This window comes from Antechinus flavipes, chromosome 3 (assembly GCF_016432865.1).
Source record: "Antechinus flavipes isolate AdamAnt ecotype Samford, QLD, Australia chromosome 3, AdamAnt_v2, whole genome shotgun sequence".
Classification (NCBI taxonomy): Eukaryota; Metazoa; Chordata; class Mammalia; order Dasyuromorphia; family Dasyuridae; genus Antechinus; species Antechinus flavipes.
The window spans coordinates 273,778,299-273,796,918 of NC_067400.1; the positions used below are offsets into that span (position 1 = coordinate 273,778,299).

The 18,620-nt window shown below is 31.3% G+C and overlaps 1 protein-coding gene across 13 annotated transcripts in view; it reads right to left on the reverse strand.

Moving 5' to 3' along the window:
- Positions 1-18,620, reverse strand: part of GK (glycerol kinase) — a 74,435-nt gene that overhangs the window by 38,405 nt on the left and 17,410 nt on the right. For 8 of the 13 annotated variants that reach the window (XM_051985054.1, XM_051985056.1, XM_051985053.1 and 5 more), the window contains exons 3-7: positions 16,019-16,125; positions 13,000-13,077; positions 5,794-5,877; positions 3,396-3,472; positions 1,103-1,240 (exon numbers count right to left, since the gene is read on the reverse strand). In XM_051985054.1, the coding sequence (XP_051841014.1) occupies positions 1,103-1,240; positions 3,396-3,472; positions 5,794-5,877; positions 13,000-13,077; positions 16,019-16,125 (484 nt within the window). The remainder of the gene's footprint in view (positions 1-1,102; positions 1,241-3,395; positions 3,473-5,793; positions 5,878-12,999; positions 13,078-16,018; positions 16,126-18,620) is intronic. The other 5 variants (XM_051985059.1, XM_051985058.1, XM_051985064.1 and 2 more) reach the window with 1 other exon arrangement.

An 18,620-nucleotide genomic window follows, 5' to 3' on the forward strand; every position in this document is an offset into this window, starting at 1 on the left:
ACTCATTTCATGGATAACTATGGCCAAAGAATTTATCACAAAGTACCTACACCTGATATTGATGAATCTCTTTCCAAATGTAATTAAGATGGACATCAAAAATGTCTAGGAGTATACTCCAAATCTTTCTAAAGTAATTTTCCTCAAGTGACTACATGAAATCCTTAATCAACTCTATTGGCTTCCTATTTCCTTTGAGTTAAAATATAAGCACCTCTATTAAGTTTCAAAAATTTTATGTAATCTGACCACATTTTAACTTTGTAAACTTTAAAAAAAAATTAACTTTTTTCAATTATATGTAAACAAAAAATTTTTACCATTAATTTAAAATTGTTTTTAGTTCCAAGTTTTCTCCCTCCTTTAAAAATTTTAAGTTTTAATTTTAATTTCTCTCCCTTCCCTCCCTGAGTCTTTGAGAAAGCAAGAGATTTGACATTACATATGTTTAATTATGTAAAACAGCCATATTTTTCTTTGTAGACCCTTTAGATATTACTTTCTATATTGAAATATGCTGTCCTCTTTCTCACACGTGACACACCATATTCTGATTTTGTATAAGCTATTTCATACACCTAGAATGATTTTCTTCCTTACCGTTTTTCCCCACTAAGACACAGCTCAAGCCTTATCTTCTACATAAAACTTCTCAAGATCTTCCTAGTTTCTAGGTCTCCTTCCCAAATTATATGGAATGTTTACATTTATTGTCTATGTTTATATGGTCTATATATAGATATACTCGTCTTCATATTAAATATAAACTGCCTGTGAGCAGGGAATGCTGCCTTCTTCTCTGTTCTGGTTGCCAGGAATATAGTAGGTACAATACTTGTTGTCAGATTTGGTACAATTTGTTAAATCTTACTCTATTTTAGGACAGAGGACAAGAACCTCATCACCTCCATATGTGCCACAATATAGCAACAAACAAAGTTAAGATTTTACAAAGTTACAATTTAAAATAAGAAATTTAGGCATGGGTCATGCTAGTAAATGACTTTTTAAAAATACCAAGAATATAAAATCATATAAGATGAAATTCTGAATAGCCAAAGATTTCCCCCAAGAATATGTACTTTTATATATAAAAACATACCCAGATGAGCCATGAATCAATGGTACCAAAAAGAGCTCTTTCTTCTTCAACAGCTTGTTTAACATCTCTCACATTCTCTAAGATCCAGTGAAGTTTCACAGCGCTAAAATAAGTGCTAAGTGGGAGGCCAGTCTTGGACTGAAAAATTTGAGAAAAATCAATTAGCATGATTCTATTTAAAAATTTTAATAAAACCTATAGAAAAATTAATAATTCATCCCACTAAGTTGGCAGTAATGAGCAAAAAATTGGTTTTCCCATTCCATGCATAGGTAAGTAAGCATGTTCATGAGCAAAGGTTATAATAATGTTTGTGGTTCAAAGATCATCCACGTAATAAGGTAAAGAAAAAAGGTAATGGATATTAACCTTTAGATAGTCTTTAGAGCAAGCACATATTATTTGTATCAAAGTTGTAGTCTATGTTTCTTTTGAAATTACTAATATGCTTTTGTCACATAGATTATGAAGCTAACATGTATTTATAACTTGCTGTAGTTAATTTCGGAGATGAATTTATAATAACCAGAACATGTGATATATAGAGTTTACAGCATTTATTATAGGCAAAGTACCTTAAACAATACTGAATAGATGGTAAGTGGTATAAACAAATTAAAATCAACTAGATAATAGATTATAAACAAGTTTATTAAATACCTTGTTTTTAATAACAAAGATAAAACTAAATTGGGTTTTCTTTTTTTAAAGCAAGTATAGCTGATGGATTTATTACAGAAATGTAAGTTCAAAATTAAGATACTAACTACTGACAAACTTGCTTTTTCTCAGCAGTTCAGTGATCCAAGACAGAGAGAAAACTATGGAAACTGAATGTAAAACATATGCTATATTCATTTTTTTTCTTTTTCTTTTTTTTTTAAATCCCATGCTTTTTTCCTTTTGTTCTGAATTATCTACTAATAGGAAATAGGGAAAAAATGAATGTATATGTATAAGCAAAAAAATTGTTTCTTTATGTAACTGGGAAAAATTTTTTAAATTTTTTTAGATGAAGATACTTTCATTCAAGATTACCTCAATTTTATTTGGAAAAAAAAATGTTCAAAAACATGACAAACATGTTTATCAGAGCAATTTTATGGGTTAAGAATCATGGATAGAAGATCCTACAGGAGATTGAATCTCAAGAAGAAAATACAAATGATTCTAAAAATGACAAGAGGAAAAAAAAAACATATTTTGAAAGGAAGTACATTTTAATCTATAACTTCACTTGCAACATATATGGGGTTCATTCAGGTGCCTACTCTGATTATAAGCCATTATAATGGAACATGGAACCCCCTCCCAAAAAAAAAGTGTCAATTGCCATTGGAGAGTTTAAAAAAGGTAAAAAGTAAACAAAAACTATTCCTGTTGTCTTTAGGTTAAATTGACTGGAGATTACAAATCAATCTCCAAGGAAAAAAAATGTTATCTTCTTAAACCTAAACTGTCATGTTCACTAAGTTGTCATGATCATATCCTACCCTGCGGTAAAGGATAAAAATAATAGCTATTTCCCAGATGTCTCAGAAAAACAGAACCAGAAAACAAGAGGAGGAATCCAACAAGACAACTAAAATAAAATCCTATCCAACTCTCCTCTTCTCCTTGTCCTGCCTAAAGAAATATTTGAAAACAAAAAACTGAAGGCTTAAATCAAAATCCATGTTTTTTTTTTTTTTTTTCAGTCAGTAACAGAGGAAAACAGGAATTTAGTGGAGTATATATAGCTCAAATCATCAGAGCTGGATTCAAATTTCCTTTTTAACATTTTACTCTTTCATGTGTTGAGTTTTCTGTTCTCCATATGATGAGCAAATAGAATAAAGCTTTGACTAGATCTGACTTGATCTTGTTGATTACCTTTGGAAAAACATCTTTATGAAGAAAAGAGCAGGTACATGGTATAGTGGATAGAGCATGGGTCCTGGAGTCAGGGGGACCAGAGTTCAAATCCAGCCTCAGACACTCAATACTTCCTAGCTGTGTGACTCAGGGCAAGTCACTTATCCCAATTACCTCCCCTCTACTTTAAAAAAAAAAAAAAAAAAAAAAAAAAAGCTTTGGGGGACCTGCCTCTTCTACTACATGTAAGATGTCACAAAAGTCTTGGTGAAGTTTTAAGAATTAGTTGCATAAACTGTCATGACATTCTATATTATCTCAGACAACTAAACAGGTGATAAATAAAAGGAACTATAAAGGAATCCTTTTAATTAAATTTGGGGATCTTCATTTTGAGCAATATGTGTTTTATAAAAGATATTCATGGAAACACCCTTACCTTGACAAAATTATTATTTCCTGGAATTCTTTTACTTAGTGTTTCAACTGTACCCTGGGTTCTTAGATCAAGCCACACTAGAAATCAAAATATAATACATATAAAAGATTATAAATAAAAGTAATAACTTTTTTTGATCAATGTCCAAATCAATATGCAGATTAGTTTCTATAAATAGCAGAAATTTCAAAAATTACAAAATTTCTAAAAGTTAAGAATTATATCAAGTCGCAATTAACCTTTTGATATTTTTCAGGTTTTTTGTTTTTTTTTTTTTTTGATTAAAAATAAAGATTGAATGTGTCTTACATCTACAATGAATTGTACAAATTTAAAATAAATACAAAAAGACCTAAGCATTAAGTTTGGCCATTGGTCAATGCCTAGTACAAAGTGTCAACAAGTAAGTATTATATGGAGTGCTACAAAATTTCTTTCTGAACTCTAATTCCTAAGGATCTCTCTAATGGCCTTAGAGAAGGAAACATGCCATTCATTCTTTCAAACAATATTCATGAATGTACTGTTCTCTGCACCGATTAAACTATATAAACAAGATTAAAAAACATACATACAAAATTGTCATTGTAATAGTCAAATTCCATTCCTTTTTACTAGGTAAAACAAAGACAATTAGAATGAATAAGAGTTATGTTTTCAAAGAGCAAAATCATTTTCACTAAATTCTTTCACTTTGATCAGAGGCATCTCTATTTTGGTTCATGAGAGGAAACTTAAAAGACCAGAAGTTGCATAAAGCAACTATGAAAAGTGGTCAATGGAATCCTCCAAACTATTCTACCTTTAATGAAGTTTTATAATTACTACTTCCTTTTATTATATGAGACTCCAGTTGAATCAACATTTTTTAGGGTACCCACTAAAATCATAATGTACCTTGAAGTTGTACCAAGAGGCAGTGTTATATATAGTAAATAGGGTGCTAGACCTAGAATCAGGAAATTTAGGTTCTAATTTCATTTCAATCACCAGCTGTGACTCAAGTCAAGTTAACAATTTCTTTAAGGATCAATTTTCCCATCTAAAAAATGAAAGATTGGAGTTACTCATTCCCCTAAGATCTCCTCATATTGCTAACCCTACCTTCCTAATAATGGCAACACCCTAGTCAAATGATTACCTACTTTATTTCTAAAAGACTCCATGGAAAAAAGATTCTATAAGCTTCTTAGAATACATCTGGATATTAATTGATAGCTAGTGTGATTAAGTGGAACAACTTTTATTTTGCCAGTTCCTTTAAAAATCCATTATTTTCCGTGAGATACTCTAATTACTACTTTTAAATTACTTTTTAAAAAGTCATCTCCCTAAGAATGTTGATTAATTTTGACCATTTCCTTCCTTCCTATTAGAATGCAATGGGACTTAGGGATTCTTTAATGTTTCTCAAAATGTGAAACAATGTGAAACAGTATATATAACATATCTATAAATAGAAAGTTTTACAAAAATGAGGAACATGATCATGGACATGATCAGAAATTTTATGCTCAAGGATTGTAGTAGTGTAGCAGGAACTCATATAAAATTACCCAATGATATTGGCACTAAGCTATATAAACAGTATGATATAAACTTTTTCCTATTGGCTGGTTTCCTACATATAGCTATAACTTGCTTCAGTGTTTAGTGGAATAATTAGGGGAAAAAAAGATTTACTTCAACATAATCAAGGTACAGTTTTATTTTTATTTCTATCATTTAACTTCATAAATTCATTCTTGAGTATTGTCTTCAAGGTTTTAGAAGTTCCTGCCCCTTTTAATGAAAATCTGGACATCAGGTAGACTAGATTTCCTCATTCACTAGCCTGTTGTACCATCAGGACAACTTTAGGATGTCTCTTAGAAACTGCCTTCCCAATTACACTGTGCTACCCAATAGTAAGTAGTGGGATCCAGAAAGGTAATTCTTCACCAAAAGGAACACGGCCATCAACATTATAGAAGGCTGAAATGATATCTGACATTTATATTCAACGTTTCTTAGAAAATAGGATGTGAAATAATTGGTAGAGCTATTAAGAAAAAAAGATACTATTTAGTAGAGTGTGTGGTATACTTCATGAATGTACAAATATTAATTGAACTGAAACTGCAGGAAATCAGAAGCAAAAAAAAAATTTTTTTAATTATAGAAGAGGTGTTGAATGGAAAAGTATGAATTACAAAATAGAAGTGAAGTAGATCAAAACAATAGGAAGAACCCAAATTGCAAGACTGAGACCAAAGTGCATTATCATTGAGTAGGTAGATTTATTTATTTATTTTTAGAAAAAGCAGATCGAAAGCCAGCCACAATGACAAAATCTTCACATTTGAAGCTCAAAAAAAACACCCCAAAAACAAACCAGCAATAGCCACAGCACCAATACCTGAGGAAGGCACAGCAGCTGAATCTGCAGAATCAGAGGAAACAACAGCAACTGGAACTGAAGGACCAGGAGAAACTGGAGCAGCTAGAGCATCAGAAGAAATAATGGCAGTTCTAACTGAGGTGGGCCAGATTCAGGGCCCAAGAGCTCACCTGTTCAACACCTACAGAATTACTGGTTGGATGAGATGATCAGAAGAGTTAACTAAGATAAATTTACATAGAGAGAAAGAAAAGAAAGGGAAAAGGAGAGAACAGGAGAAACACAGTCTCTCCTGTTTAATAATCCTCCCAATTTCTGACCAAGACCAGCCTCTTTCTTGTTCTAGGACGTATAACTTTTTTCTTTTTATGAAATTGGAAAAGTGTTTATCTTTGCCATTTATAAGGGACAAGCATAAGAAATGAGCTTGATTAGTTCCTGTCAGTGAAAATACAATTGTAGTACCCCAAAGAGATCATAAAAATGAGAAAAGAACCTAATATACAAAAATACTTATGGGAGCCTTTTTGTAGTTGGCAAAGAATTAGAAATTGAGGAGATGCCCATCAATTGGAAATGGCTAAACAAATTGTGGCATATATATAGATATAGATATGTATATATACATATAAATATGTATATATGTAATGAAGTACTATTGTGTTGTATATAAGAAATGATGAGTAAGTAGATTTCAGAAAAACTTGGAAAGACATATATGAATTGATGCTGAGTGAAGTAAGCATTACCACGAGAATATTGTACAAAGTAACACCATGTGAAGATCAACTATGATTGACTAAGCTCTTTTTAGCAATACAATGATCTGAAACAATTTCAAAAGACTTTATGACAGAAAATACTAACCATATCTAAAAAAAGAACTATGATGCCTGAATGCAAATCAAAACATATTTTCACCTTTTTGTTTTTGTGATTTTTTTCTCTCAGAACATGACTAATGTGAAAACATGTTTAACATGATTGTATACATATAACATATCAGGTGATTACTGTTGATTACTGTTCTGGATGAGGGAAGGAGGAGGGAGAAGGAAGTAAGGGAGAAAAATTTGGAACTCAAAAACTTATAAAAATGAATGCTGAAAACTATCTTTATATATTAATTGGAAAAAACAAAATACTATTTACAAAACAAAAACACAATTGTAATGAAATGACGAATATTGTGGAAGCATATTCTAACGTAACATTAAGCATTTTGCTAAGATTTCTGGTGTGAATTTGTAAAAATGGTCCAACAAGTAGTAACACCAAGAATAAATTCCTTTGGTCAGGGTAGAATTACTGGCCAAAGTGAAAAGAAAACATTCTCCAAAACTAAGGAAAGCATTAAATCCCTGAAGTTTGCCAATAAAGAATGCCTTTCAAGTCTTCTATAAGTAAAATTTAAATGTCTAAACCCTCAACTAAACTATGATAGAAGGCCAAAATTGGACAAGATTTCATATCATATCATAGACATCCTAATTAGTCACTAATGATTGATGGAAGTTATGTTCTTCATTTTACATAGTGTTTAAAAATAAAGAGAGGCAGGAAGATAGCAGAGTAAATAAAGCACCAGCCCTGCCATCAAGAAGACCCACTGAATTCAAACCCAGCCTCAGACACTTAACACTTACTAGCTGTAAGTCACTTAGCCTCAACTGCCTCCTGCAAAAATAAATGAAATAAAAAAATAGAGAATTCATACCTTCAAACAAGTCTTTAATGTGTGTGTGTGTATGGTTGTAGTATAGCATTCAGAGCTACAGAACAGGTACAAAAGGAATTATTTGAAATCTTTAAATAGTAGTTTGCAGTGCATAAAGCACATTTTACATTAGTGGACATTGTGGCACAGTGAGAGAGCACTGGCCCTGGAGTCAGGAGGACCTGAGTTCAAATCTAGTCTCAGACACTTGACACAATATCTGTGTCACTATGGGCAAATCATTTAACCCTAATTATCTCACTAAAGAAAAAAATTAAGGAAAAGAAAAAGAAAACGAACTAAATGAGCCCCACTGATATAATGGAAGGGAAACAAATGGCAATAATAAAACATATGAACAATCTGATTTTTATATTTGGCTTTGATGCAAGTATAATCTTAGAAATTATGAAGAGAGCTTTTTTCAGCAGATTTTGAATTAGAAAATAAGCAAGTAACAATAGATTGTACATCATAGGTAATGAATAATGACAGTATAAAATAATTCAATCCATTTTCTTTACAGGGAGAGAAGGCCTGACACAATGGATAGCATGCTGAACTTGTAGTCAGGAAAATTAAACAGTGCTTTTAAACAGTTATTAGTTATGTGACTATCAGAAATTTACAATCTTTCTGAGACTGTAAGACAATGCATAGTGTATTCTAAATTATGTTCTAAAATTTCTCTTCCCAAGACAGCCAGCAATCAAAGTAGAATATTTTCAAAGCTTAAAATATTCTTCATTTCTTAAATTGTCTAAGAAAAACTTAAATTATATTTATAGGTACTTTATTTTTAAAATGTGTTTTTGATATGACTATGAATTGGGAAAGGACATTTTTTGAATAGAGAAGTAATACAATTAAAGATCAGATATCACAAATTCAAAGCAAAAAATACTTTTCTAATTGAATAAAAAAAATTTCCCCCAGAATCAAAGAATGTAACAGTTTTAAACTAGGACTATACTTAAAGCTGAAATATATATGGCCTTGAAGGAGTATTATAATTTATAAAATTTATGCATTGGAAAAATTTCAGTATTTAAATCAACTCACCATATTAAAAAAAAAACTAAGAGCAACATAAATACATAGGCTACAAAATGTGTAAGTCAAAGAAACTTAGTAAGCTTTGGTGGGATGTAGGTTTAAACCTGTGATTTAAGTAGTGTGGGAACTCCCTCTACCAAGGCATATCAACAACTCGGTAGTATACAATCTTAGTGCCTGTGGGTACCAGGAAATAACTTATCCAAGGTCACACAAGGTCTTCCTAACTCCTAAATTATACCTCTGCTGCCTCTTAAATTTGCATTCCTTATCATTTCTTTTGATATTAATACTTTGAGACACAGTCCTGCTTCAAGAGAAAAGAACACAAAAGTTTTCCTTGTCCTGATTTGATGAGTATGCCAGGTATAATCACTGTAAACCAGTTGTGCAATAAAAGATAAAAAGGAGAGTTTCTATGCCCATCAATTGGAGATGGCTGAGTAAATTGTGGTATATGAATGTTATGGAATATTAATGTTCTGTAACAAATGACCAGTATGATGAATACAGAGAGGCTTGAAGAGATTTACATGAACTGATGCTAAATGAAATGAGGAGAACCAGAAGATCATTATTCACTTTAACAATAATACTATATGAGGATCAATTAAAATGGAAGTGGCTATCTTCAACAATGAGAGGATCCAAATCAGTTCCAATTGATCAGTAATAAACAGAACCAGCCACACCCAGCAAAAGAACACTGGGAAATGAGTGTGGACCACAACAGAGCATTTATACTCTTTCTGTTATTGTTTGCTTGCATTTTTGTTTTTCTTCCCAGCTTATTTTTACTTTCTTTCTCAATTTGATTTTTCTTGTGTAGCAAGACAACTGTATAAATATGTACACATATACTGTATTTAACATATACTTTAACATATTTAACATATATAGGGGAGGTGGTGAAGGGAAGGAGGGGAAAAGTTGGAACAGTAGTTTTTGCAAGGGTCAATGCTGAAAAATTACCCATGCATATGTTTTGTCAACAAAAAGCTATAAAAAATTAATTAATTTTTAGAAAAAATTTTTAAAGAGTTTCTGCCTCAAATTCTGAACAATGATATTCTACATAATGTAGTAAAGATCTTTCAAGATTTAATACACTAATTTAAGAGTAGTTATTATTTGGGACTACCAATATAATTACAACTTCTTTACAAACTAGTAAACAGTCTTTGAGATCACAGCAAACAAAACCAAACATGTCCCAAAAAAAGGGACTTTTATTTTAAATGACAATTTATGTGCTAGCATAAAAAGAAAAATTTAGAGATAAGTGAACAGTTTTGAGGGGTAAAATTTTACATATTGTAAATGTATTCAGTGATTCCTGACTCTCTGGAAATTGAAACTTTTGGAAAACTCATCAAGGTATTATTTTTACACAGTAACCAGTAGTTTATACTTGCCGATAACTGAATAAGGTTTATATAACTTTTGCACTGTCAAATCTGGCAAGCAATTAAATCTAGTAGGAAACAGATTAAGGAAGAATGTGGGAGAATTAAAGAGAATGATGAGGAAAAGTAGAGAGGATACTGAATCTGAAGTTAGAGCACCTGGGCTGGAATCCCAGTTCTACTTGGTATCTGTGTGACTAAGGCCAAGTTGCTTAAGCCTCTATTGGCCTGAATTTCATCTATAAAAAGATAGGGTTTGATCAAGTAACTTCTATAGTTTTCTCCTATGAAATAGAAAGATAAAATCAGATTTGCTATTTTTAATACATCTGATTGCTGAGATAGACTGATTACAAAAAATGTAAAAATGAACATGAAAATTCTGGATATGTTAATGACCAATGAATCATTGATTTACTCTTCTCACATTAATTTATGATTATGCTCACTGTTTTCTTATCTTTCTATGGCACAATTAAAAATTCATAAATTTCTTATATTATATCAGGAAATGACACAATCTTTATTTCCACTGATGAAATGTGAAGAATGGGAAGGAAGGAAATCTCATGAAAAATGAAAGTTTAAAAAATATAGTTGGAGAGAAGAGAGAAAACTTAAGATGCAAAGATTAAGGGAGAAGTTTAAAAGTCCAGTAGTTTTACATATTGTAATGAAATTTTGACAAAATGATGTGTCCTAATACAATATTAGGAAGCAATTATATAAAACAGCTTAACTCTCAAACTCAAAAAATATCAAGCCTCAAAAAAAAAAAAAAAAGAAAAGAAAAGAAATATCTGTATTGCTAACTATATTGGGGCAGCTAGGTGGTGCAGTGGATAGAGCCCTGAACAAGCTGACTGTGTCACTTAAAAAAAAAAAAAAAAAAATCAAGTCTCTTTCTGAAATCAATCAGAGCTAATGAGAAGCAAAAACATGATTACTAAGTGAAATAGGCCAGACTGTCCAATTTCTATTTTCCCTTTTAAAAATATAGTTTCATAAGTATAAGTTTCTAAAAACTTCACTGATAAAGAGCTTGATAATTAGAATATTTAGTAAATTAGTAAAATTATGCCAACAATGCTTATACTATTTCATTAAATTAATTTTCAAAAGAGATGTATGAAACTAAAACACACCATAGTTTCATGGATTTAGAAACTTGAAAGAAATCATCTAGGTCACCTAGTCCAATGTCTTCATTTTATAGATAAGGAAACTGAAATTAAGTGACTTGCTCAACATCACACAGATAGTTTAATGGCAGAACCAAGCTATGAATCCAGATTCCTCTAATTCCAATGACCACTTTTTTTCTAATATACCATCACTAAAATTTAATGATCAATATAATTAACCATTTAATTAGGAAAAAAAACTAAGATAATTAGCTAATCCTAGACTTACACAAAAAGAGTTTTAACAAAGAACTACCAGATCATTCTCTGTTGTCTTAATATCCACGCATTGATAGTTCTATTTTCAGTTTGCATATTTCCATATATTCAATTTGAATATTATATTATATATATACATACATACAAATATGTATGTATATGTATATATAATTTAACTCTTCTTGCCAAGTCATTCCATATCCTACATGTATTCTTTGTCCAAAGACAAATTCTATTTGCTCCATATTGATTTCTTCCATACTTTTAACTTCTAGTATTTTTAGTAATCCAGATCAGTGCTTAACTATTGCTTAATTTTTTAATATAAGGTTCCAAATAAAATGAAAGTTTCTTTAAGAAGTTAGTTTAGCTCTTAAGAATTAAGAATTTATTCTTAAGAATACTATTTATCAATTTAACAAGAGAACAAATTCTTGTATGACCATTTGTTACTATTCGTTTTTTAAAAGTATATTTATGCAAACATTCATAGCAATTTTACAATGCTAAAAAGTACTTACCACTTTGGTTCATTTCATATACTAACAGCATTATCATCTGAACTATACTTAAGTATGTCCCTCACTAAACTAATTCTAAAGTAGAAATAGTGCAAATTGTACATCATATGTATTCTTCTAATGTCCCCCATTTTCTCCACAAATATATTATTGCTAATGATAGGTTGGGAAAATCATACTGTGATATTACTTTAAAAATATAAATATTATTAGCTGCTACAGTCTAAGAACAATTTTCCCACCTAGCAAACTATAGTGGTTATCTACAGGAGCATTGACTAGCTAATATCAAAGTTTCCAAGGACATTGATAATTACAATAAATAGGATTACAACAAAACAAATACAAACCAGTTATTTAGCCATCTTAACTCTTGCTTAACAAGCCTAGGTCTGTATTAGCTCAGTATTACACATTGGTTTAAGAAGCTAGAAGGATTTTTTATATTTTGTTTTCTTTCCTATAGCAAAAAGGAAAAGCATAAATCTCCTGTCCCTTACTGTATTCTGGTTTCCCACTCCCCTCCCAAAAAAAATCTAAAACTAAATAAAGAACTGAGATATACTTAAAATACCACAAACCAAAACCAGCTCGGAAGTTCTATCTTGATGAATACAGAAATGTCATGCCTAATCCTTTCTGAAACCAAAAAGGCAGTTAATATACCGAAAACACTGAGCAGAGTGGGTCATGGAGCTAGTAGTATTTCTGAGGAAGATTGAAGAACAGGCTTATTATATTAAACTATGATGACATGGTAAAAAGTGATTTTAATGTTTAACAATGCTATTATAGAATAGCTGTATTATGAAAAGTTGTGACCCCACAACTTTTACATAAAGTATGTTATATGAAAACTTCTCATACCAAAATTTTGATGCATTTTTCTTTTGCAATTTTTACTAACTGATTTAAATTATAACTGTTTAAAGTGTTAAAACTGGAGAAAAGGGAACTATGAGAATGAAGTTTAAATGATTTTAATAAAGATAATGAATTTTTTCTTTAAAAGAATTGCAAGATGAATAGGATTATCACTTTTCAACAATACATGTTACAGATAAATATCTACCTTATAAATATACATACATGTAACTAAAACAATATACATAGTACCTTACCAACAGCATTGTAGAGAGGTTCTCCAGTATATTTGTCCCAAACTACAGTAGTTTCTCTCTGATTGCTCACGCCAATAGCTTGTACAAAATTAAACAGAAGATAGTGAGGAAAAAAAGCAGAAAATTGGCAGTTAAGTATAACAATCCTAATTTCAGGCATAATTAGAGATCACAATCACTTTATAAAATTACTAAAATATTTTTTGAATATCTGTCATGTATATAGTTCTCTCTAGTGGCTTCTGAAAATAGACTAGTGATGATCCAAGGTTATGATTTTATATTGTAACCAAAATGAATATGGTATAATGGAAAGAATAGCAGATTTAAATTCGGGGGATGTGAGGCCAAATCTTGATTTCTGCGTTTACATATATGTTCTTGGGTAAATCTGTTAATCTGTCATTTTACTATTTGATGGTTTTTCTATCACCATTTACTCTGGATGGCAGTGACTGGAATTGATCACATATTGAACCTACCAAAGATTTTTTCTTTGGCTCCAACTCCCTTTCCCCTTTTCTAAGGTGCCAATCTTTCACAGGATTTTCTTGATATACTACCTGCACAGCTAGCTGTTTAAAAATATAAAACTGTATTAAATAGTGGGAAGGAATTGGGGGATTCAAATATATACAATAAGTGTAGAAAACTTGGTTAAAAGTATGGTATTATGGAAGGGCAGCTAGATGGCACTGTGGATAGAGCACCAGCCCTGAATTCAAATCTAGCCTTAGACTCTTAATACTTATTAGCTGTATGATCCTAGGCAAGTCTTGAGCCAATTGCCTCAGGAGAAAAACAAACAAACAAACATATGGTATCATAGTCATCGAGTGCTGGATCTATAATTAGGAGACTTGATCCAAAAGTTGATGACATTGGTATCATTGTATCAAAAACATACTTTTCAAATATAGGCCAGGATTTGAATTTGACTATATAAGCTACCTTCCAGAGGCCTCACAAGGCCTGGGCACTTGGAAACAGAGGAGGAATCATGTGAGTTTCAGTGATCTATAACTTCCACATTATTGACTCACATTATAGGAACTATCTCCAATCAGCAATAGAATGTAAGCTCCTTGAGAGTAGGGAGTTTTATTTCTTGTCTTTGTATATAGGACCTAGTAAATAAGTAGCAATTAATAGATGTTAGTTGATTAAATGATTTCATAGGAATTAAAAAGGAATGGCATACTTTAACTGAAGGTAAAAAAAGGGAAAATGAAAAATAACACACTGCTATACCATTTCTATCATTTCCACATCCAATAAAGAATTTTCCAAAAATGAAGTATGGTACTAGCACAAAAATATTACATATTATGGTAAGGAATTCTAAACACTGTTAGATCTATAATAAGTTTGGAACATACCAACAAAAAAAGCTGTGAATAGAGGAAATTCATGACCTTGTATATAGTCTTTCTGTCCATGCTTGTTGATATTTGTCAATTTCATAATTAAAAATTCTTTTTTAATACCAAGAGAATGATAGATGAAAAATATTACATTTACTGCACATGTATGGTTACTTTGTTGGTTCATTTTACTTAACTCTTTTGTTAAAAGGAAGAGTCAAAGACAGAAGAATTTTAAATCAGGAAATGACTGATCCCAAAAATGTTTCCTGGCATATAAAGCCCAAGATCATTTAATAATTTTGTATGTCCTGCAATTAATATTATAAATATTCAAATTATCCTTGGCAGAAAAAAGATTTCCCACCTATCTAAGATAGAGATTGTAATTGTAGTTGAAAAAAACAGCAAGTATTTAGATGCAGAAATGGCCTAAGGGACTGACAGCATGGTTTTAAAATCATTTTTTTTAAAGCAACATTTTAATTAAGATAGAAGTGTCACATTAAACTAAGAATGGTAATTAAAAATTACATAAGGTTCTAATCTTAATTATCTATATCTTTTACTAACATGAAAAAGTATTATAAATATTTTAAGTACTTATTAAATGGCTGTTTAATGAACAAATGTATCATGATTATGATCATGTATCATTAATAATTAGTATTCCTAGAACAAGACAGAGTTCATAAAATGATTTTTCCAAAACAGTAAACTGTGGAAGGGAGCATTTAATAGTATGCTGCTTTTAAAGTGGGGGAAAAAAAATTCCAAAGCTGAAGCGGCTTAATCATTACCTACAATAGCAAGTTTTTGAGCTATTACTCAAACTCCAAGTTCAGTGGTTCTTATATCAATCATAGGCATTTTTTCACGTTTATATCTTGAGAAAGAAGTCCCTTTCATATCAATAAACTAATTAAATGTTTCAACACAAAATAAAAGTGAAAGAGGTTAATTCTAGAAAAGGAGAACAAAGAGAGGAAGAGAGAGAGGAAGCCAGAGAGGAAAACAGAGAGAGAGAGAGAGAGAGAGAGAGAGGGAGGGAGGGAGGGAAGGAGGAAGGAAGGAAGGGAGGAAAGAAGGGAAGAAAGAAGGGAGGAAGGAGGAAGGGAGGAAGGGAGGAAGGGAGAAAGGGAGGAAGGGAGGAAGGGAGGAAGGAAGGGAGAGAGGAAAGAAGGAAGAGAGGAAGGAAGGGAGGAAGGGAGGAAGGAAGGGAGGAAGGGAGGAAGGGAGGAAGGAAGGAGAAAGAAAGGAAGGAAGGAAGGGAGGAAAGAAGGGAGGAAGGGAGGAAGGGAGGAAGGGAGGAAGGGAGGAAGGGAGGAAGGGAGGAAGGAAGAAAGGGAGGAAGGAAGGAAGGAAGGGAGAGAGGAAGGAAGGAAGAGAGGAAGGAAGGAAGGAAGGGAGGAAGGGAGGAAGGAAGGGAGGAAGGGAGGAAGGAAGGGAGGAAACTGTGCAAATGGCCATACAAATAAATTACCATGGTCAATTTAAATTTATTTTTAATAAAGCTTTTGCAAGTGATGTGAATTCACTTTACCACTATAGAAAACTTTTAGTTTCCTTATTACTATAACTGATGAAATGTAAACACATTAAACTGAAATAATTTTGATGAGTAAGACTCATTTCCAAACTCCCCAAAAGAATACCTTTGATAGCAGAAATGTCAATATTCAACTCCGTAAGTTTCTCACAAGTTCTTTCTATACATTCATAGACAGATTGCAGAATCTCATCAGGATCTTGTTCCACCCATCTTTGAACATAAAAACACATCTAATTATTTATCTGGAATGTGTTATAAATAATACTAAGTTAATAGATTGAAAAATTGTAGTTGAAACAGCTTTTTTTTTTTTTAATTTAAAAATCGTTGCAAAACTGATTGAATATAAGGTAACAATGCGTCAATAACTTTTAAGACTAAAACTGATATATAAAATCCATCAGTTCTCACAATATTAAGCGAGGTTACATAGTCACTTGATCCGAAGTGTGCTGGAAACAATTTTAACTGATCAAGTGTTAATTTCAATTGAAGCATTTAAATCTCAGAAATTGGCAGTTATTATAAATCAAGACTTGATTTATTGTTTAATTGTCTAAATTTTAAAAAGTGATAAGAGAAAACGTCAATAATGCCAATTAAGTTTATGAGTATATCATGAATACATCCCTGTATGTCACCTCTAGATCCTCCCCAATATCTAGTTGGTAAACATAGGACTTATAGTCATCTTAAGACCTATAGTCTGTGTCAAAGCAGTTTCTTTGACTTTGAGTTTGTGATCAAGACAAAATCCATCAAACCAACTAAAGAAATTAAACAGAAATACTGCTTTTTCTCTACAAGTACATTTCTAATTCCAAAGCAAAAAAATATATATATTATAGATATATGTGTGTATATATAAATTTTGAAACCTAATTTATTAATCTGATAAAAGAAATTCCTTGCCCCAAAGACAATAAACTCTGTGAGAATTCAATAGATTTTAAATGATGATTTTGTTATTTCTAAGTAGACTTAAAATGTGATTCATGAGGAGACAGAAATTCTGCTTTACACTGATAAGCAAGAAATATGTAGATTGCTTAAAAAAAAAAATCCAATTTAAAAATAACATATATTCAAGGAAAACCTCTCAGTAGGAACGTTCTCATTGAAAGAACTCTCAGTATAAGGAAATATATAGAATGATGTCACAAGCATAATGCAGAAAAGCTAATGTATTTTTTTTTCTAGGTGGAGTAAACTATATTTTAAAAAAGAATCAACTATTTTTAGTTTTTAATTCAATTTAAGGCAAAATTTCTTGTCTTCTATTTCATCTTTCTTCCCTTTACAATTTAACAAACCCAAAAGGATAGCAAAATTGCCTGTTATCAAATCTCACTAAAATGGAAACCTGTTGTTACAAGAACATATAGAGAGGTAGGATATAAGTTGAATTGTATACTAGTGATCTGCAAAAACTTATTTCCCAATGTTTAAAAATCATAAAAATGTTTACATTTGACACTATATTCAAAATACATTTACTATATAAGCATGGTGCTCAAAAGGATATTTTTGCTAAATCAATTGATTCTTAAATATAAACTTAACAATTTATCCTCTTATTCCCTCTTCAGGAGCCCTCAATTAATAGAATCTATTGAACTTAGAAAAGGAAAATATCATTGCTAGACCTGGAATCAGGAAAGATCTAAAGTTTGACACTATTTGTATATGACCTTGAGCTATTCAGTAAACCTTCCTAAGCTTTTGTTTCCTTTTCTGTAAAATGGAGATAACTATAATTGTACTACCTATTTTTATACAAAGACTTAATTTTTAAACCAAAAAAACACATAACAAAAACAAAAATTGAAACCTGCCAGTTCGATATTAATGATCTTGAAGAGTGGATAGAAGAGGAGTACACAAACTGTCCTTTTAGAAGATGATTTAAAGATTCATAGGAGAGGTAGATAGTAAAATGAGAAATAATGAGGCTCTGAATTAGTTGGGTTGCCCCTGTAAATAGAGAAAAATAGGAAAGGGGGGAAAAAAGAGGTAGAATCAAACTTTGCAACTGACTGAATAAGAGGCAAGCCACAGTAAAGAATCAAGGGTAACTCCAAAGTTTTGGGCCTGAATATTTGGAAGAATAGTATAAAAATAGGGAAGTTTAAAAGTGGATAATGAATTATGTTGGTATAATAACTTAGAAATGTCTCAAATGTTCAAGTGGAGATGAAAAGGCAGATAAAATCTGAATTTGTAGATTTGGTAATTAGAGATAATAATTAAAACCATGGGAGCTGATGAGATTCTCAAAATAAAAAACAGCAGACAGAAAAAGGAAGAAAGCTTAGGATAGAATCCCAGTATTTGTCCATGCTAAGGGGTAGGAAATGCAGTAGACTGAGAAAAAATAATAATGCAGCAAGGAAGAAAAACAAAAGCGAAAAGTATCACAGCAAAATTCAGGAAAGGAAGAACATCCAGAAGGAGAATATGGTCAATGACATTAAATGTCACAAAGGAATCAAAAAGAGAAAAGGTCTTTAGATTACCAAGAGATAATTATTGGTAATATAGAGGTTGGAAGAATTGCAAAGAATTAAGAAGTGGGATAGGAAGTAGATGAGACAAAAAATACAGATGACTTGTTAGAAGTTTGACTATTTGAGGATAGAAAAATACATGATAATAGAATGAAAGAATGTCAGGGTCAAATGAAGATCACCTAAGGATGTACAATA